A 22,025-nucleotide genomic window follows, 5' to 3' on the forward strand; every position below is an offset into this window, starting at 1 on the left:
GAGTGTTTTGAGCCTAGATCTCTTTAGTTATACGTAAAGTTTGCAACTTTACGTAAGGATTGAGCTTTGGAAGTATGGACCTATGATTTGGATCCCCTGGATGGCTCGAAAAGCCACTGAATGGATTAAGATCTGGAGCGACTCGGCGAGTCACATGGGTAGACTCGGCGAGTTGGATGAAGTTGGGCAGGAACTCGGCGAGTTGGAAGAACAACTCGGCGAGTCTGTTGAAGATTGCCTTGGAATCGGCGAGTCTGTTCTTGGACTTGGCGAGTCAAGTCGCGAAACCCAAAACCCTTCAAGTTAAGACTCGGATCAGTGTGTTGAGTGGGGACTCGGTGAGTTGGACAGGTCAGGACTCGGCGAGTAGGGTTGACCTGGAAGGTTGACTTTGACCAGGACTTTGACGTTGACCAGAGTTGACTTAGTTGACTTTCGGGGGACGGTTAGACTAAGTATTGCATTGATATTGGTAGCTCGGGGAGCTAGTGGAGCAAGAGTTCAGAGAGTTGTCGAACAGCAGCTAGAGGGGTTATCAGCAAGTTCAGCAAGTGCAGGTGAGTTTCCCTTTGTGTGAATGGGTCTAAGGCCACAATGCCGGCCTATGTAGTTATAAGTAGAAGACCCAGGGGTTAGCCCTAGGCACAATATGCTAATATGATATTCAGGATGAGGTCCAATGATAGTGGGCGGGTGCCCAAGGAATGGTTTATATGATAGTTTATACTTGTTGTCTGTGTGATACATGTATGTGCCTGGTAGGGAGGTGAGTGTGGCGAGGTCCCGTATCTCACCAATAGCAGAGTGTGGATGGTGTTCCACATCTCATTAGCAGCAAGACAGGGGAGAGGCCCAAGTTAGGGAAAGAGTGAGTGTGGGCTGGGCCCGTATCTTACTACTAGTAGGAGTGTGGACGGGGTTCCATGACTCACCAGTTGCAGGACATGGGCAAGGCCCAAGATAGGCGAGGCCTTTAGAACAAGATTCAATAGTGTATGTTTAGTGTGTATCTGTTGCGATATGTTTATGTGTTAGTATTTGTTGGCGGGCGAGGCCCAATGACAGGTGAGGCCTAAGTGAAACAAATATGTATCCAAGCGGGGCTTGAAGCCAGGCGAGGCCTGGAGCGGCGGGGCCGTTGTAGCGGGCGAGGCCCGAGGTAGGGGTGAGGCCTAGAATAGCGGGCGTGGCCCAGTATGTGCAGTATGTGGTTATGCATGGTATGTGGTAGGCTGGGGAACTCACTAAGCTTCGTGCTTACGGTTTTCAGTTTTGGTTTCAGGTACTTCCGGTAGCGGAGGGAAGAGCTTGGGGTGATCGCATGGCACACACCATAGATTAGACAGCCTGAGAATGTTTTACTCTGATAACGAACATGTGTTTTGGAAATTAATACTCTGATTATGTTTTGTATTGATGATTTTGCTTTAAGTAATGTTTTATTAAAACAAATTTTTAGTCTTGAATTTTGGGACCGTACATCGATTGACACAATTCGTTGGTTGACATTCCATGTGTGTGCTTTACGAGGACATGATGAATCTCCTAATTCCAAATATCGTGGTAATTTCTTGCAAATACTAAAACTTATAGCATCTTATAGTGATGAAGTTGAAAATGTTATATTAGAGAAATCTCCTTATAATTCAAAGTAAACTTCTAGAGAAATTCAAAAATAAAATCTTAATATTATTGAAAATAAAGTAGAAAGCATATTCGTAGTGAAGTGGGTGATTCATACTTTTGTGTCATGGTTGATGAGTCTCGGGATGAGTCTAAAAAGAGAAAATGGCGATAGTTTTGAGATTTGTTGATGTAGAAGGGATCATACGGGAAAGGTTATTGGATTTGGTTCAGGTTAGGGATACCTTATCATTAACCATGAAAACAAATATGTGGAGACAACTTTTTCACTATCAGTTTGATGTTCGTAAAATCCACGGCCGAAGTTATGATGGTGCTAGTAATATGAGAGGAGAATGGAACGGATTACAAGCACTTTTTCTTAAGGATTGTCCTTATGCATATTATGTTCATTGCTTTGCTAACAAATTATAACTTCCCTTGGTAGCTGTTTCAAGGGAAATTATTCATGTACACCAATTTTTCACAAACTTATTTTTTTTAATTAATGTAGTTTGTGCTTCCAGTAAGCGTCATGATGAGTTACAAAAGGCGAAGGCAACTAAGATTGAACAATTATTGGAACTAGGTGAAATCGAATCAGTCAAAGGATTAAATCAAGTTGGGACATTAAGAAGAGCTGGTGATACACGTTGGGGTTCTTATTTTCTTTCTGTTTGTAGTTTGCTTAACATGTTTGACTGTACTCGTGTTGTTATCCAGGGAATAATTGATGATGTATTTACTACTTATTCTCAACGTGGAGATGCTGATGCAACTTATTGTTTCCTAAAATCAGTTGAGTTTGTGTTTATTCTTCACTTGATAAAGGAAGTAATGGGGAAAACTGATACACTTTCTCAAGCTCTACAAAATAAATCCCAATATATTCTTAATGTCATTGAGTTAGTTTCAACAACAAATGAGGGTCTAAATGAACCCAGAAACAAGGGATGGGATTCTTTACTTGCACAGGTAAAGTTTTTTTTTTTTTTTTTTTTTTTTTTTTTTTGTGAGAAACATCAAATAGATATGTCAGGTATGAATGCTCCATATACTTCTACTTGATACCGGCCTCGAAAAACAGATAATCATGTTACTTTTGAGCATTTTTATCGAGTGGATTTGTTTACAGCCACATTGGACAAACAACTACATGAGTTGAATAGTAGATTCAATGATCAGGCGATGGAGCTATTAAGTCTTAGTTCTACTTTAGTTTCAAAAGAACACCCTAAAGTGATTAAAGTTGATCAAATCTGTCTTCTTGTTGAGAAGTATTATCCCGAAGATTTTACGGAGCAAGATAGAATTCAATTACGATATCAATTGGAGATTTTTAATATTGATATGACAAAGAATCCCAGGCTTAGTGGTGTATTGTGACATCCTCATTTTCACGGCCAGAAAATACCGATTTGTTTATGCTTTCTTTTATAAAATCAGAGTAATCCTTTGATTAAAAGAGTTGCGGCATTTGTTCCCAAAACAAAATATGATAAAAATTTATCAAAACATTTCTTTAAAGATATGTATTTTCATTAAATAACAAAATCTCGAGATGTCATGTTCCGATACATATCAAAATCACAAACGGTATAAAATAGACCTTACAACAGTTATTTATAACTTCCGATCTATAATCCAAAATCTCTCGTCAAGTCCACTAACTTATACTCTTGTGCCATTACCTGTAATGCAAAGAAAACTGAGTGGGTCAAACTTGGGAGTCTGGTGAGCATATAGGGTTTTCAACCCACAATAATACAATTATTATATTCAATCATTAATCAATCAATCAAATTCCCCATCCCCATTATCTCCTTTATTTCTTAAGGATTGATCCTAAGAATCAACTACACTTCATTCATTCATTCCTAAGGGATGACGTAAGAAATTGGCATAAAGTCCATTGCTACATGAGGCGCGACTGCCAGGTTTATGACATTCTCTTTTAGGCGCATCGGCCGATGTTATCCTTTAAGCACATCTGCTAGTATTATCCTATAAGCACATCTGCTAGTATTATGACATTCTCTATTTGGCGCATTTGCCAACCTTATCCTATAACCGCATCTGTCAGGATTATCCTATAAGCGCATCTGCTAGTATTATGACATTCTCTATTTGGCGCATCTGTCGACCTTATCCTATAAGCGCATCTACCAGGATTATCCTATAAGTGCATCTGCTAGTATTATGACATTCTCTATTTGGCGCATCTGCCGACATTATCCTATAAGCGCATTTGACAGGATGTTAGGACATTCTCTATTTGGTGCATCTACCAATATTATTCCTAAGTGCATCTGCTAGCATTATGACATTCTCTTTTAGGTGTATCTACCAATATTATGGTTAATCATCTTTCATACCTCATCATTTACCTCATCATTTTATCACATACCAACTATTTCATCTACCCATGTTCTACCCAACATATTTGTAGATATAAAATACATATACAGTTTAACTCATTTAAAAACTATATAAAACATTCATTCCACACCCATCTCAAATAAACAACAATATATAAACACATAGCACATATTTCATAACAAATTAATACTTCATATTATGTGTTAGAAGAAAGTGACTACACACTCACACAAAACATATACTTAATACCTCCAAACAGTACTTGTATTAAAATCATGTTTTGAAAGGGACTATACACTCACACATATAAACAACAATATATATATAAACATATAACACGTATTTCATAACAAATACTTAATATTTATGTGTTAGAAGAAAGTAACTATACACTCACACATATAAACAACAATATATTTAAACACATAACATGTTTTTCATAGAAAATACTTAATATTTATGTGTTAGAAGAAATTAACTATACACTCACTTGATCAGAAGATGATCGGACAACACTACAGCTCTAAGAGTAGTATTCTTCGGTGAAACCGGGATCACTTCACACACCGGACTTCTCGCGGACAGAGCTCCGGCTCGGAAACTCTTTTCTTATTGGGATCTTCGGGCTTTGGGACTTGATTCGGGTCCCGGGATGATACCGGGGCTTCGGGGGTACTTCTTTGCACGTAAATCGAGGTAATATGGGTGAGAGAAGGGTGAATTAGCAACCTTGGCCGGCTGCCCCTTCAAATCTATTTATAGGGCAAAAATTTCATTTTCCACGTCGTGGGCTTGATCGTCACTGCATTCGTCATCGCAAGTTGGGTCTGGCAGACTCCAGGAGGCGTCAGAAAACATGCCACGTCGTGACCACTGATTTCACGTCGTGGTCTATGACAGTCTTGGGGTTTCGCGCCCCGAACTTCAGAAATTCATAACTTTCGCATACAAACTCCGTTTTCGACGTTCTTTATATCAGCGCGTAGGTAAAAACAAGTTCTACAACTTTCATTTAGACTCCGTCGGCTAATTTTGACTTTTTTTATTATATTATTTTTAGTAGGTCGGGACAGGAAAACTCCGTTATAAACTCATAACTTCTTCATCTGTCGTCTGTTTTCGTCTGCCTCTTCACTGTTGAATTACTATAGACAGGATATTTAATTCTTGTTTAGATTGTTTCGGCTAAATATCGCTCGATCTCATATTCGAACTCCGGGCTGTACACTGCTAAGCCAAACTTTGAAAAATCATAACATCCTCATACGAAGTCAGATTTGGGCGTTCTTTTTATGCACGTTCTTGGTTTAACGAACTCTACAACATTCGTTTAGATCACTAAGGATAAATATCACTCTATCGTAAATTCACTTTTTACGTCACACAGCGTTGTGTCGGTTTTGTCGCGAAACTTCGACATGTCATAACTTCTTCGTTATAACTCGGATTTCGGCATTCTTTATATGTACGGAATCCTTGTAACATATACTACAACTTAGTTAAGATTACTCAGTCTAAATAATCTTCCATAAAAAATTCATTTTTGACGCTTATCGTCTCTAAATTGACTAGCCCGAATCTACGGACATTACATTTATCAACTATTGCTAACTTATGCAAGGGTCTTGTGGAAACTCAGAAACGTGAGACGTATTATGTGCTTGATAGAGTGGTTCGGTTAATCTTGACACTTCCGGCTTTTACCGCGACAACAGAGAGGGGATTTTCAGCAATGAAATGTTCAAGAATCGTCTTCGCAATACGATGTCGGATGACTTTCTCGCAAACAACTTGGTGGTTTACATGGAAAGAGAAATTGCAGAAAAAATTGATTCGAAGTCGGTAATTGATGAATTTAAAGACTTTAAAGATCGTCGGATTGAGTTGTAATTATTTTTCTAGTTATTTTTGGTGTTTATCTGAGAAAAAGAAATTGGTTATTTTTTTTGTGTGTAAGAACGTTAATTTTAGTTTATAATACTTTCGCACATCCAAATAAATTGTTCAAGCTCCGCCCCTGGTCAGGCGAGGCCTGGTGATTGACAGATCTGTAAACCGAGCAGGGTTCGATGTCGGGCGGGGCTTAAGCCGAGTGAGACTCGATACCGGGCGGGGCCCGATGGAGGTCGGGATCCCAATATTTGATTTATTATGTTTGGTATGTGGTATCTTGGGGAACCCATTAAGTTTTGTACTTATGGTTTTCAGTTTATGTTTCAGGTACTTCAATTTTCAAATGGAAGAGCTTGGGATGATTGCAGAACACACACCACCTCGTTCCATATTTTTTTTGCTTTACTCTGATAAGAAATGGTGATTGATACAATTGTTTTATTTGGATTTATATGATGATGTTTTGGGAATTCCTATTTTATTAACTTAAAAATGAATTTTTTTGGTATTATTTTTGGGATTTTATAATATGAGTCTCATGTATTACTAGATTTTTTAAGCTTACCTTTTTTTTAAAAAAACTTTATATTGATATGTTTAAGTATAAGAGGAAGACGGGAGAGTTTTTTTTTAATTTGATAATAGATGTTTTTTTGGAACTACAAATCTATTTTACTCTTAAACTACTTCTAAATCCATCTATGTCCTTAATGAGACTTGAACACTCAACCTCAAGGAGAGAAAGTAACACCATGTAACGTTGGACTACAAACTTTTTGGTAATAATAGATGTTATACGAGGATTCTGCTATATCTTTTTGCCACATGTCATACTCCCATTCATTTTGTCACATGTGATTTTGTGGTTATTTTAAATTAATTTTTTTTCCACATGTCATTTTGTGGTTTTTTCATTTTATTAAATTTCACATAATCCCTATTCTAATCTTCTTATTCTAATAAAAGAATAGTTTTATTTTATTTTTGACACGTGTCATCTTATTAGACCTCTTAATTAATGCATGTTTTATTCTTTTTTTGCCACGTGTCACCATATTATGTCTTCTAATTAATACTTGTCACATGTCAACCTATTGATTATTATTTTAAATTTTAAAATTTTCACTCTATCTATATGAAATTAATAACATTAAAATAAAATTAATACAAATTATAAAATGATATAATTTCACATATTTATTTAAAATCAATAATTATAGTTTTATATAACTAAAAAATCTCCTAATCGATAATTTATTTAAAATAATTGATTAATAAATTTGAATTTTCACTATAACAGCTTAATTAATTTTGTAACCGTGTTCCCACATGTTATAAACTAGTAAAAAAATAGTTTTAATCTCCTTTTGACATGTGTCATCATATTAAGCCTCATAATTAATATAGATTTTATTCTTCTTATATCATGTGTCATCCTATTATACCTCCTAATTAATGTATGTCATTTGTCAACTTACTAATTCTTAATTTTAAATTTTAAAATTTAAATTTCCCACTCTAATTACATTAAATTAATAAAAATAGAATAAAAATTAAAATAAAATTAATATAAATCATAAGGTGATAGAATTTCATATATTTATTTAAAATAACGATTAAATTTTATATAACTAAAAATATCAGTTAACTAATAATTTATTTAAAATAGTTGATTAATAATTTTGAGTTTTCAGTATTAAAGTTTAATTAATTTTGTAACCATGGTTTTCACGGGTTATAAACTAGTATATAAATATAAATATTACAATAAATGTGATAATAAGTGAATATCAGTTTCATTAATTGACTTACCTTCTAATTCTAATATTTATGAATTAAGGCTCCATTAATTTACTTTGATTATTTATTTAAATTTAAAAGAGAAAAACAAATCAATTTTATTAATTCAATGTTTTTCTCAATTTTCATATAAATTCAAAAATTCCAAATCTTCAAACCTTTGTAAATACACTTATGTAATATACGAGTCTCAGAATTAGTATCTAATATATTGATATTTATCCCTTTTAATGCCCCTAATTTAGATATTTATTTTGTATTAAATTCTGGTTTGGGATTTGTGACTTGTATGGCATAGAGAGCTACGAGTCACTTTCAAGATTTTTAGAGCTTCCTCGCTATTTTTTTTTTTTTTTATGATAGTCTGTTTTTTTTGTTAATTAATAATTATGCGAAATTGATATTTATTGAATTTGAGTGGTGTTATAAAACATGTTGTGATAACGGCCTTACCTAGTTGCCTAGTTGCCTTATATGATGTCATGATCTATACTACATAATGGTACTACCATTATTATTATGTGCTGAGTTGTAAACTTATATCACTTTATTTGTCCTACTCGTTGTTCTCAACATATGTTATATTAAACGACAAGTCCTAACTATTGTAACCATATAGTATTTATTATCATCATATTATATGACCCATTCGTAGCTATATAAAACCTATGCATTAGCTTCATAAAAGTACCCAACTTATAATTGTTAAGGGTCTTATGGTTCTTGATGACATATTTTTGCCTTAGTAGATTTAATTAGTTATAATATATTAATATGGTTAACAATTGTCCAACTTATTGCATGCTATATATATATATATATATATATATATATATATATATATATATATATATATATATATATATATATATATATATATATATATCGAGTTCATAACTTAATCTAAAAGCTTTGTATGTATGATCATAATTCAATCCATGTGGCAAATCGATATGACAGTGCATGGAGAAGGAATAGCACAAAGTAACTATTATAGCAGCTAGCTAGTATATATAACAAAACAACAACGAATGGTGCTTGTCCATGTTGAGAACTCAAACGCCTAAACTTCAAAGGCTATGCACGTGAACAAAGAGAGGACCAGGTTATGTGTTCCAAATTTTGGGTCTGCCAACCCTATATATTGTTAGAAATGGGAGAATTGTAATAATGATAACTTTTTTTTCTTTTTATTTAACAAATGGACTTTTAAAGATATATATGGCTATTAAAATTATACTTCAAAATCGAATGTTTTGTTACAACTTTTGATCAAAAGCTAGTAAATTCTCTAATAGATTTTGGAATTCATAGGATTTATATAACGGTTTTTGGAGAAATAAGTAGTTTTAGTAATGATATGAAAAGTGTAGTGTGCGTAGTAAAAATAAAGTAAAACTATCTGTAAAAATTTATTCTTTCAGTAATCCATACACTAGCCACACGAGTGTACATTGAGTCATTGACAACAACCTAGGTGGGTGTTAAAAGAACATTTTCCTATTACTTGTCTAATATATATTAAAACTAAAACTTTTGCAAGTGTAGATGTTAAAAGACTCCAACCCTCAACAACCATTTCTAATCATCTTAGAATCAAATGTGTGTTAAGTTGTGTACTTTGGTTGCTTCTGGACCGACGATGGGTTTGGACCAACGATGGGTCCCATGTGTTCTTTACTTTATTTTTACATCTTATATTTTGTGAGTTTGATAAAAATAGGAAAGTATATGGTTATTTGTTGCATGTTATATATAATAAGAAAGAAACGAGTTACTATTCAAATATCAGAATTAGTATAATAATGGTTATATAATAAGCAATGAGATTATATAGGATTATAAGGTGATAGTCATAGACAACCACCAGAGCCAGAAGTTGGCATTGAGCTGGCCCTTGCACTAACGTGGATCAAACTCTAACGGGCGTCTTTTGTAATACAACCATCACTATATTGTCTCATCGCTCCAATAATTCATACCCCTCCTTCCTAAAAGATGAGAAATACCCAACTGGCACTTTTGGTTCATTATAAAATAGTAACGCCAAAGGATAGAGCTAAAGACAAAAAAAAGTCTCGGATTTGACTCTGATTCATTTGGTTTTTCCTTCTCATATATGCCACACCATAGAAGCCACGTTCATTTAACAAGCTCCCTGTCTCCTCCAAGCAATCAAACCACAAATATAAAGTACTCAAAATACTATAGTTTCAGAAAGAAGAGTTTGTTCATAAGAAAGATAAACATGTCGAATTCTGAATGTGAATCGGGCTGGACCATGTATTTTGATCAGTCCCAGAATTCATGGTCGTATATGGGTGTGAAGCAGCATGGAGAAGAAGAAGACGATGATGATGATGGTGACTTGTCTATGGTTTCTGATGCATCATCTGGACCTAGACAGAAGTTTGCTGAAGATGATCAAGAGAAAGTATATGGAGAGAGGAAGAAGGGAAGATCGAAGAAAGAGAAAAAGTTTAATGATGTTGATGATACTGTTAGTTCTCCTGTTTTCACCTCCACCTCCAAGGTAATTTTTGTTTTAAGTGTAAATTTTGTGTCAAAAAGTATAAAAGTAGAATGCTATAACAAATAAATTTATAATGAAATGAAAATACGTGCGTGTCTAAGCTATAGAGTTTTAGGCTGATTAAAAGGAAAAATAGCTATAGAGTTTTAGTTTACTAATATTTTACTTTTTTTTTTTTTTATTAAAATATGATACTTTTTTTTTATTTATTAAAGTATTATATTTGAAAAAATCTATGACATTGTACTTTTAATTTTGTCTTATTAAGATATTATGTTTTAAAAAAATATGTAAAAGTTGTAATTTATATTTTAACAACATTGTTACAACTAGGTAAAAATTATAAATTACAATGTTGCAATAGAAAAAAATATAGAACACCATGATAAACAAATAAATAAAAAAGGGTGTTGTAATATACATATAATGAAAACAATATCTTATCGTATACATAGAACAAAAGTATAATGCACTAATAATAAATAAATAAATAAACGTATGTTGTTATGTTTTTTCATCCAACCCTACAGTTTTCTTGTGACTAGATTTACAATAAAATATTGGGCTATTGGCATATGTATCAATGTTCAACCTATTTTGAAATTTATATAACATAATGGATTTTTATACAAAATATGGCATGAATTTTCATTTTAGAAACAAATAATTCGATATTTTACCTATAACAAGTTTGATTATATGATAGATCATTCATAAATTGACCCAAACAAACAGAACATTGATATATAAATGGGTAAAAAAAAATAAAAATTAATACATTGTTACATAAATGAACATTTAACTTGAGTCATGTCATGACGTAACCCTTCTAACAATCTTATATATTTTAGACTATACGTTGTGTACTATACCGCGTACCTTGGTATAGTGTGGTATGCGGTAAACACCACACTGAGCCCCTAAAAAAGTGCGGCATGAGGTAAGTGAGTCATGGTTTTGCCGCACATTTTACCTTTTTATAATAATTATTAAATCATATATATATATATATATATATATATATATATATATATATATATATATAGAGAGAGAGAGAGAGAGAGAGAGAGTTAGGTTCATATATATACATCATATATTGTGTGAATGTATGATCAATTTTGGACCAATCATTTGATTAAAGCAAATTTGGAAGTTTACAATTAAATAACTTACTATCCAAATTTAAAAAATCGATATATAAAGAAGTAATCAAAATCAAATTTTAATTGTTGAATATTAGCTAAATTAAAAGCCTATATATATGGAAATGAATTAATTAACTAAGATCTGCTCTTCAAAAATTTATAACCTATATGGGTATCAAATGCGTCAAGAGATCCTACAAATTAAGCTAATTATATTTTGCTATCAATTTGTGTGGAGACTCAAGAAATCACAGAACCATCAAAGAATGGTAGAATTTGATTATTCTTTATTTTTCTTCTTGTTCAACTTGTTATAACATTAATAATTCTTATACAGCTTCTACATCCACAATTCTAGATTCTGCTTGTATTGTGTTGCACCTAGCTACAACAATAAACATGTACAACATTTTTCAAATTCGTATTCTCTAACCCAACTTTATATTATTAATCCCATTATCAAATGCAACTAAATAATAATTCTACGAATAAAAATTAATTTTTGTTACCAGTCTGTATCCACCCTTTAACTGTTTAACAATCCATACAAAATTAGATGGTGATGTCAAAAAAGAAACAAATAATGAGCTTTCACATGGTTCAGTTTTTATAAACATAGGCTACATACCATCTCAAATCCAAATTATTCAATATAATAACTAACATATAGAAAAAATTCACTTGATATACGCCTTAAAGAATCTATCTGTATAATTTTCAAATACTATTTACATGTTAATATTAAAAAAAAACTTTATTCTTACAGAATTTCTACAACCAATATACCGCTTCATTTGTTTTACAACTCAATACAAAATTATTCAAAATTTAAAAAATAAATGTTAAAGAATGGGATTTTCACATGGTATGTGATTAAGCATTTAGATGCCTAATTCTTAAAGAATATATACACTTTAATCTTAAACATTAATCACAACAATCTTATTCTTAAAGAATTTTGCTAGGCTTAATTGGCTATTTTTTTAATTTGTTAGTTGTGTTAAGCAAACACATAGGAAAAGAAAATCCACAACAATGCATCACCAACAAACATACAACTTGGATTATTTTACAATACAATACAAACTTACTAAAAATTTAAGCAATAGTATTAAAGAATGAGATGTTACATAGTATGTGTTTTAAATAATAAATCCACCTAATTATTATAGAATAGAAAACATTCTTAAAGAATATGTCAAATTCAATTGCTTTTGATGGCTTTATTAACGAATTTGATGGCTTTATTAACGAATAAAGCCGTTCAAATTCTTCACATTTCAGGTTTTAAAAATCATGATTATGAAAGAATGGGATCCTTTCCTTGAAGTTTATTCTATAAAATTAACATTCAATTGAAAATAACGAAAACCTAGTCGATTATATGAGTCATAATCGCATTCTTCAAGAATAAGAGAAAAATAAACCTTTAGGAGAATCAAGAAATCATCATCGTTCGGTGTTACGACGAATCTGCAATGTTGTTCAACTTTGATTTAAAGTTGTCTCGTATAAAACTCGATCTCTGGATTTTCATTTTTATTATACACTAATGATTTCTTGATTTTAGTCGTCGGAACCGTGCATCAATTTTGGAGTGTGCAATTTCTAATCAAATCCTCAATTATAATTCTTGAGGAATCTTAGAAATAGTTGTAGAATGATGTTGGATTATGATATTTCAGTTCTGACAATATTAATAGGGAAAATATAATCACGTATCCATGATAAGTAGCCTTTTCCTTATTTGAATATAAGGGAAATGTTAAGAATGCATCATTAATGGTTTTACGTGTAAACTAATTAAAGATTCTATTAAATATTACAATAATGTCAATAACCATTTTGGCCATCAAGATTTTCTAATCCAACGGTTCTTATTAAGTCACACAATCACACAATAATTCCGATTCACATTTAATCCTAACACTATATATATATATATATATATATATATATATATATATATATATATATATATATATATATATATATATATATATATATATATATATCAAAATTCATTCTTTTTATTTTTTAATAATCTATAGATAGAGTATAATATTGATATATTATTTGCATGTATTTAAAATTAAATAAAAATATGATAAGATATGATATGATATGACACCCATCAATTTTATAAGATGAGAAAAAAATTGACTAGAGAGTACAAAACTATGGTAACCCTTAGTCCTAATATGGCATGATTATACCTTGTATAAATGTTTTTAAAATAATAATTTTATTGCATAGATTGTAAAGAGAAACATTGTTACATTAACACAAATCTAATTCTTGTTTTTTTTTTCTCTCTCCAGAATAAATCTGGATTGTTGAAGAAAGCACCGTCGGTTGGTGAGAAATGTGCATCAAACAAACAAGGTATGTCACTTAAACGGTGACCAAAATTTACATCGAGTAGATGTTTATTTTAAGAATGCAAATTGTTAGTTTAGAAACTTTGGCTACTTTTACACTGTCAGGGGCAGATAATGAAGTGACAATGAAAAAAGGTCGTGAATGTGGTACTCAAGGTTCAAGAGAATTGGGATCGACGAATGTAATAGCAAGACAACTTAATTTAAAATATTAGGACAAGGGGTCCTTGGCTTTCCAAAGATATTGATTTGTTTATTGTTATTTTTTGTTAGGAGAATTCCCTAAACATATTTAAATTAAAAAAATCTAAAATAGAATGTATTAGTTATATAATAAATTAGGTTGGATATTCATAAATTATATGGGTTAATTAAAAAGATATTAAATAAAGATACGTAAACATCAACATTAACGATAATTATGAAATGGATAGAAATATATTTTAAATTTAGAAGATAAATCAGGATAATTAAAATCATCATATACCAATATGGATATTTTAAAATTTGTATAATCGTTAAAAATTATTTTGAAAAAGATATTAAAAATGAGAAGGTCTATATTAAAAATAAATATGATGTGAACGTGAGAATGTGAAAACTTTTGTGGGCCGATGGATTAACAAAATGAAGTTCTAGATTAAAAGTTGCATTTCTTGTAGTTGCTTCTTATTAAATTATTAAACATTGATTATTTAATTGTTGGATTAATTGCGAGTCATTTTGTCCATGGTTCTAAAAAACGTGTCAAGACGTGTGTTAATGTGTGACATAACCTGACACATGGTGTAGCTGTCATAAAAATGACAAAGACCGGTTTGTTAAACGTCCCGCCCAAATAACGTGTGAAGCGGCACTTTATCGCGTTACGATGCGATATTTTTTCAAGGCACAAAGTTTTTTTATTAGATCTAAAACAATTTAGTTTTTGTTAATTTTTTTTTATTAAATGATCATATAACACTTCTAAAAACTTAAGATATTTGATATAATTTTATAATTATTTGATTTAACCTTTTTTAATATATATAAAATTGTCACGTCTTGAAAAACGTCATGATTTACCAATGCTCACCATGGCTTAGGCTTGATCTTTCCGTCAAAGCCTACACCTCACGCCATTTAGAACATTGATTTTGTCTATTTACAAACAACGTAGTTGTGATATATATATATATATATATATATATATATATATATATATATATATATATATATATATATATATATATATATATATATATATATATATATATATATATATATGAAAAAACATCATAAATGGTCCCTATGGTTTTCCAAAATCTGAAGTTTAGTCCCCGTGGTTTAAAAACCTAATAGATGGTCCCTGTGCTTTCAAAACTTTTGACAGTTGGTCCTTATCCCTCATACCGTTAGATCCCCACCGTTAACTCTTATTTCATTAAATTAATATAAGGGCAAATTGGTCTTTTCACGTGTGCCCTAGAATCATTGGTGGGGATTGGACTTATTTCGTATAAATTGTTCAACTAAGGGTGTATTTTGTTTATTTTATAAACATAAATGACTTAGGGCTTTTTTAACCCCGTCTCCATTGATCGATATAGAGGAGGGAAATATGAACAAGGGCAGAGAGAAACACAAGCCAACAAACATGCATCTTTGGCGGTTCACCGGTCGATTGAAGGGAAAAGGAATTCGGTGGCAAAACCGATGGCTTTGTGGACAAATTCAATCACAAAGAGGAGGGAGCAAAACATACCAATGGTTCGGTGGTTTCAAGGGTAGAGGAAAAACATTGACACACTCACAGTGTGGTTAGTTGTCGGAACAGAAGAGGGCGGAGGGAGGAAATCGGTAAGCAGAAAGGGACACAAAGGTTGCTGAGTGGTTAAATTGGTGCCAATCGATGTCGACTGAGGAAGCTTCTCCAGATTCTTCGAGATTGAAGGAATGAATGGAAGAAACCGTGAAGCTTCTTCCTGCTCCGATGGTGATGTGAGAAGGGGAAAAGGGAGAATCATTCTGGAGCGACGCGGGCAGCAGTCGGTGGTGTTGGCGACTCTTAATCGATCGCGAGGAGGTATCATTGTCTTGAGGCCATCGAAGGTTGCGGGTAAGTGGATGGGGCTGCTTCAGCAGTCCCATGTTCTTTCTTTTTCTTCTCTTTTTTATTATTTTTGGTAGTAATTGAATTGGGTTTTTGGGATGGTCGACTTCGATTTTTGACAGAGGATGAAGAAGAATTCATTGGGTGTTTAGGTTTGCTGTGAAGAGGGCACACGTGAAAAGACCAATTTGTCCTTATATTATTTTAATGAAATAAGAGTTAACGGTGGGGTTCTAACCAGTGGCGAATCTAGAACAAAAATTCACATGGTTCCCAAATTAAGTGAAGCCAATAAAAAAATCAACAACACTTTTGGTGGTCGGGTCGGGTCATGTACCCTAAAAAAGATTAACCAGTTCAATCGGTTAAAATCAATTAGGCGCCACCGATTAAAAATATTAAAAACCGATTGAAATATAACTGAAAAAAACCATTTAACGAAAAACCAGTTAATTATTAGTCCATTGATAAAGCGGCGAACGGAGAGTGAAAGTCTTTGGCATGTGGACTTCTTTTTATTAAAGCAATTTATTTATTTATTGATATTTTAAGAGTGTCGATTAAAAATGATAAACTTTTTATTATCAATACCATAATTTAAATTAACAAATTGCCCTAGTAACTTATATTTTTCTCATTCTAAAATGGTTTTTTAAGACATTTTTTTAAAAAACAAACTTAACGTAGGTCTTTTATTTTTTCTAAGGTGGTTCCTAATTTTTTTGATATATATATATATATATATATATATATATATATATATATATATATATATATATATATATATATATATATATATATCGTAAATAGAATTAAGAATTTAGGTAGGTCCTAGGACCTACCTATACCCTTGGTAGCTTCGCCCCTGGTTCTAACGGTGTGAGGGATAAGAACCAACTGTCAAAAGTTTTGAAAGCACAGGGACCATCTATGAGGTTTTTAAACCATTGGGACTAAACTTCAGATTTTGGGAAACCACAGGGACCATTTATGATGTTTTCTCTCTCTCTCTCTCTCTCTCTCTATATATATATATATATATATATATATATATATATATATATATATATATATATATATATATATATATATATATACATGAAAGTTCAATTGTGAAAAACAAGGTTGAAAACGAGGGAATGAATATAGACTACTCATTTTCAATATGTTGCTTAAGCACTCTAGCATACCGGGACGATTAAACAAATTTTATTCATATATAAAATAAGTATATACCTATTCATATATGAATAAGTACGTGTCTGTTCACAATTGATTATTCATATATAAATATGGCTGTTGGTGGCGGAGGTGGGCAGTGGTGGCAGGGTGGTGCTGGCAGTGGCATGGCAATGGTAGCAGTGACACTGGGGTAGTGGTGGTGGTGATGGCGGCGACGACAACGGTGGCAGCGATGACGGAGGTGGGTGGTGGTGGTAGAGGTTGTGGAAATGTTATATATCAAATGAATGATAATATAATGGGTAACAAAACGTATAAACAAAAATATGAACTGCAACTTTTAGTAACATAAAAATAGAAAAACATCTATTATAACATTTGTATTAAAAAAGATATATATACAACGAATAATAAAAAATATGAAAAATAAATACTATAACTTTTAATAACATAAAAACACTAAAACATCTATTATAACATTTATATTAACTCTTCATATTTAAATCACAAATCTCTTCAAATACATTAATCTTTTTAATGAGTAAAACTTTACAACCTTATAAAAGAAAGAAAAATAAAAAGTTATTAGTGATTATTAATTAATAATCATAAGTTAAAAACTCTTGAGTTGTAACTAATAAATATACAAAAATTAGAAAACTTTTGAGTTGTAGTGGGAGTTTCAAATGAATGCGGTACTTGAAAATGTATTATTATTATTATTATTATTATTATTATTATTATATTCGTGTAAATAATTGGTTTTGATGCATCATTTTAATCCATTCAATTATTAAACATAAAGATATTTAATTATAAATTTATAACATACATAGGTGCATATAAATGTTAAACAAATCACATATAATATATATATTTTCGTAAATGTCATATGTAATTCTTGTCGTAGTAATATGGATAAATTACTTTCATATGAAGAACGTATCATGATAAGTCTATCATAATTAAATATCAAATGTTCAAAATTATGTTATCTTTTAAATATTGTCTTTTAAATATGTTGTGTAGGATAACCCAACAAAAATATAATAGAAAATAAACATAATCAAAATAGAAAAACTACAATCAAATAAATAAGAGCATTAGGTAGTTGAATATATAAATAAAGATGTTACATAAACATACATTTAAATCAAAAGAAAAAATTAACATTCGTCAACTTTGCTCAAACAAAAAAACCTATATCCATTTTATGAATCTTCTTTCTTCATTTAACACCATTCAACCATAGAAACTTGATGACAATTCTTCACTAACCTGCAATCAAAATATTTTTCTTGAAAAAGAAGAATCAGAAAGATATTCCAAGCAAAACATTGATGTTTGGAGAGTCACATTCAAGCTTGCGTAATACACACAAATCACATATAAATATTAAATGAGAAACTGAATATAAAGAAACAATAGAAAAGCTCCATTTGTTTTGGTTGAAAGAAAAAATCATATTACAATTACTATCGATGCGACATAACCCATTTCTTCAAATCATCATATTTGAATAGACATAACCCATTTCTTCAAATCATCATATTTGGATCGTGAATGCTTCAACTGCATGAAAACTTTTGAATCACAATATCTTCAAATCCTTCTTATATGTAACATTTTATATAACGCAAAAGATTGACCTTTTATACTAAACTTTTCACTAAATGCTAATTAAACATAATATAAGTTATAAAACTTTTGAGTGTTAAATCATAATTAAGAAAACTTTTGAGTTGCATTAGTTAAAAAAGGGGGTTTAAAATGAATGTGGTTTGAGGAAGTTAAAAAATAGAGTTTCAAATGCATGAGATTCAAGAAAAAATGTTAGCTTTATAAGTATATATGATATGAATATGACCTTTACGCCATCGCGCTGGTATAACGATGGGTTTTACGGTAAGATATAAATGAGTGGCTGAGATTGATTACCAAATTCTCAACCTTTTTTTTTTTATTCTAAGTTGAACTATATATATATATATATATATATATATATATATATATATATATATATATATATATGGCTAGGTTATAATGAGAATATACAACTATTGTAGAAATGGAAGTGGGAAAATGAGAGTGGCGGCGATGACGGAGGTGGGTGGTGGTGGTAGAGGTTGTGGAAATGGAAGTGGGGAGGTGGTGGAGGAGATGAGAGCTGGTTGATTCATATATGAATATACGTAAATTTATATTCACATATGAATATGACATCTACCCCATCGCGTCGGTATAACAATGGGTTTTACGGTAAGATATCTGTCATCGCTAAGGGTGTTCAAAAATATTCGCATCCGAAATATCCGATCCGAAATTATCCGAAATTTCGGATATCCAGATTTTCGGATTCGGATACGGATAGCGAATTTATAAAGTTTCGGATATTTCGGATATCCGATATCCGAAAAAAAATAATTTTTCTTTATTTTTTAATATTTTAAAATGAGAAATTAGAAACATTGACATGCTTAATTGACTAATGTTCCCCACCAGTTTCAACTTTTTCCTAACCATTCTTTCCAAACTTTTATTGCAAATCTTTCCATTTACAATCGTTATATATTTGTTTGTTATAATTCTGGTTCGTTGGCTTATACTCAAAAACTATTAAGTAAATGCTACATATATTTATTTGTTGCTATCGATATCCATCTATGTCGCAAGATTTAACATAGTTGCTATTATTAATTTTAAAAGTTGCGGTGATTTTACGTATCGGATGTTCAGATGTGAATATTTATTTAAAATTAATGAAATTCGGATATCCGGTTTAATATCCGAATCCGTATCCGAAATTTCGGATATCAAAAATCAACTATCCGAATTTTCGGATATCCGGTTTTGAACACCCCTAGTCATCGCCGGCGACGGTGGCGGCGATGACGGAGGTGGGTAGTGGTGGTAGAGGTTGTGGAAGTGGAAATGGTGAGGTGGTGGAGGAGATGAGAGATGGTTGATTCATACATGAATATATGTAAATTTATATTCACATATGAATATGACCTCTACCCCATCGCGCCGGTATAGCGATGGGATTTACGGTAAGATATAAATCAGTGACTGAGATTGATTACCCAATTCTCAACCTTTTTTTTATTCTAAGTTGAACTATATATATATATATATATATATATATATATATATATATATATGGCTAGGTTATAATGAGGATGTACAACTATTGTGTGGACTTGTGTACAGTGCAATTCTATGAGAATTACCAAGAGAATAGGTTGTTTAGTAATGTGAATACGTTCAACCTCACACAACTATCGTCATTTTCATGCATTCTCCTAATTCTTATTCATTTTGTTCTCATGCATCATTTTTCACTCATTTTCATTCTTGCAGAATATGATTCAATAAACATTCTGACACTGTCACACCCCTGAACCAGACGGCGGAAACGTCTGGGGGCTTGTGCGTGACTTCCTCCTTATAGTATCATCACATAGTATATAATCGAAACATAACATCATCATCATCACACATGTAATATAACAACATACATTGTTTACCCCGAATATTGTGTTTAAGTATTACATGCCAAAATATTTAGAGTATGATGAACAAAATATAACAAAAACATCCACTAAACAGTTCAGCCCAATCTGCTTTAGCAGTTTCCTGAGAATACAAGTTAATTTAAAAATGTCAACATAAAAATGTTGGTGAGTTCAGAAGCATGGTTTGAGAAAATGACTTGTACAACTTTGTAGTCACAAGAAAATCCTGTATTTTCTTAAAATAGTTTAGTGTGTTTGTGTCCGATCCTGTATTAATGCATGTGTGTTTTAGTTTAATAGTATCCCAAAAGTAAGTCTAACACCCCGAGTTCAGAAAAGCAAAGTCCAGGGTGCTTTGTGTAAATATGGAAGACCGACTCGGCGAGTCAATGGGTAGACTCGGCGAGTCGGGTCGCGAATCTGGTCATGTGTTAAGTGACCAACTCGGCGAGTTGGTGCTAGGTGGAGAGAACCCTAATTTTCGGAGTTGTGCCCTATATAAAGGACATTATAACCCACCCTCAGCGTCTTTGTTACCTTCCAATACCCAGAAAACCCTAAAATCGTGTATAACCTCCATTGATGAAGAATTAGAGCTTTTGAAAGAGAAATTGAGAAGAAGAAGAAGGTTGAAGATCAAGAGGCTAGCATCTGGATATCATTGTAGATCAGGGATCTACTTCTCCTTTGGATCATTTCTGAGGTAACAATCTGTTACCTTGAGTTTCCTTCTTCTAGATTCGTTCTTGGTTTCTATTTTGGGGATTATGGCTTGAGTGGAATCAATTTCGACTTTAAAAGCTAGATCTGAAGTTGAAACTTCAGATCTAAGCTTGTAATGATCCTATTTGTTGTAAAGGTGTTGTCCTAGAGTGGTTGGTGAAGTCCCTTTGCCTTAAGCCTTAGCCCTATAGTATTTTGGGCTTATTTCCCCATGGTTTCACGTAAAGTTTGCACCTTTACGTGTGGGGAAGGTTGTAGGAGGTTGGATCTATGGATTGGAGTCACTGTATGGCTTGAAAGCTTCTGTATGGAATGAGGATTGAAGAGACTCGACGAGTCACATGGGTGAACTCGGTGAGTAGTATGAACATATGCTTGGACTCGACGAGTTGGAAGAATAACTCGGCGAGTCTGATGAAGATTGCCTTGGACTCGGCGAGTCTGTTCTTAGACTCGGTGAGTCTGGTCGTGAAACCCTAATCTGTTGAGTTAAGCCATGAATCAGTGAGTCGAGGGATGACTCGGTGTGTTGAACAGGAAAGGACTCGAAGATCCTTGAACTCGGCGAGTTGGGTCGCGATATGGGAGTTTTCAGAGCATAGGGACTCGACGATTCAGCGGGCTGACTCGGCGAGTAGAGTCTGTCAGGAAGTTTGACTTTGACTAAGGACTTTGACTTTGACCAAGAGTTGACCAGTTGATTTCCAGGGGTATTTTGGTAATTATTGGTATTTATTGAGTTCAGTCTTTTGGTATTGA

General features: G+C 32.2%; 2 protein-coding genes and 1 long non-coding RNA gene across 5 annotated transcripts; all 3 read left to right on the top strand.

Annotated features, from left to right (window-relative positions):
- Positions 1 to 1,788: 1,788 nt before the first annotated feature.
- LOC111879645 (uncharacterized) lies at positions 1,789 to 3,009 on the top strand. Its single transcript, XM_023876105.1, has 4 exons — positions 1,789 to 2,014; positions 2,138 to 2,598; positions 2,641 to 2,662; positions 2,759 to 3,009. Exons 1-4 carry the CDS (start codon positions 1,789 to 1,791, stop codon positions 3,007 to 3,009), a joined length of 960 nt encoding a protein of 319 aa, XP_023731873.1.
- A 6,697-nt stretch (positions 3,010 to 9,706) lies between these two features.
- Positions 9,707 to 14,092, top strand: LOC111879663 (uncharacterized). 3 transcript variants are annotated; one of them, XM_042895984.2, is made up of 3 exons: positions 9,707 to 10,228; positions 13,695 to 13,758; positions 13,833 to 14,092. In XM_042895984.2, exons 1-3 carry the CDS (start codon positions 9,815 to 9,817, stop codon positions 13,967 to 13,969), a joined length of 615 nt encoding a protein of 204 aa, XP_042751918.1. In that variant the 5' UTR covers positions 9,707 to 9,814; the 3' UTR covers positions 13,970 to 14,092. The 3 variants fall into 3 exon arrangements, with proteins under 3 accessions (XP_042751918.1, XP_023731896.1, XP_023731895.1); XM_023876128.3 differs by having other exon boundaries at positions 9,710 to 10,228; positions 13,866 to 14,092; XM_023876127.3 differs by having other exon boundaries at positions 9,721 to 10,228; positions 13,860 to 14,092.
- A 1,030-nt stretch (positions 14,093 to 15,122) lies between these two features.
- LOC122194654 (uncharacterized) lies at positions 15,123 to 16,086 on the top strand. Its single transcript, XR_006184016.2, has 2 exons — positions 15,123 to 15,852; positions 15,969 to 16,086. It is a non-coding gene; the product is annotated as an uncharacterized LOC122194654 (long non-coding RNA).
- The last annotated feature ends 5,939 nt before the right edge of the window (positions 16,087 to 22,025 follow it).

The sequence above is a fragment of the Lactuca sativa genome, chromosome 6 (genome assembly GCF_002870075.4).
Source record: "Lactuca sativa cultivar Salinas chromosome 6, Lsat_Salinas_v11, whole genome shotgun sequence".
In the NCBI taxonomy this organism is placed as follows: domain Eukaryota; kingdom Viridiplantae; phylum Streptophyta; class Magnoliopsida; order Asterales; family Asteraceae; genus Lactuca; species Lactuca sativa.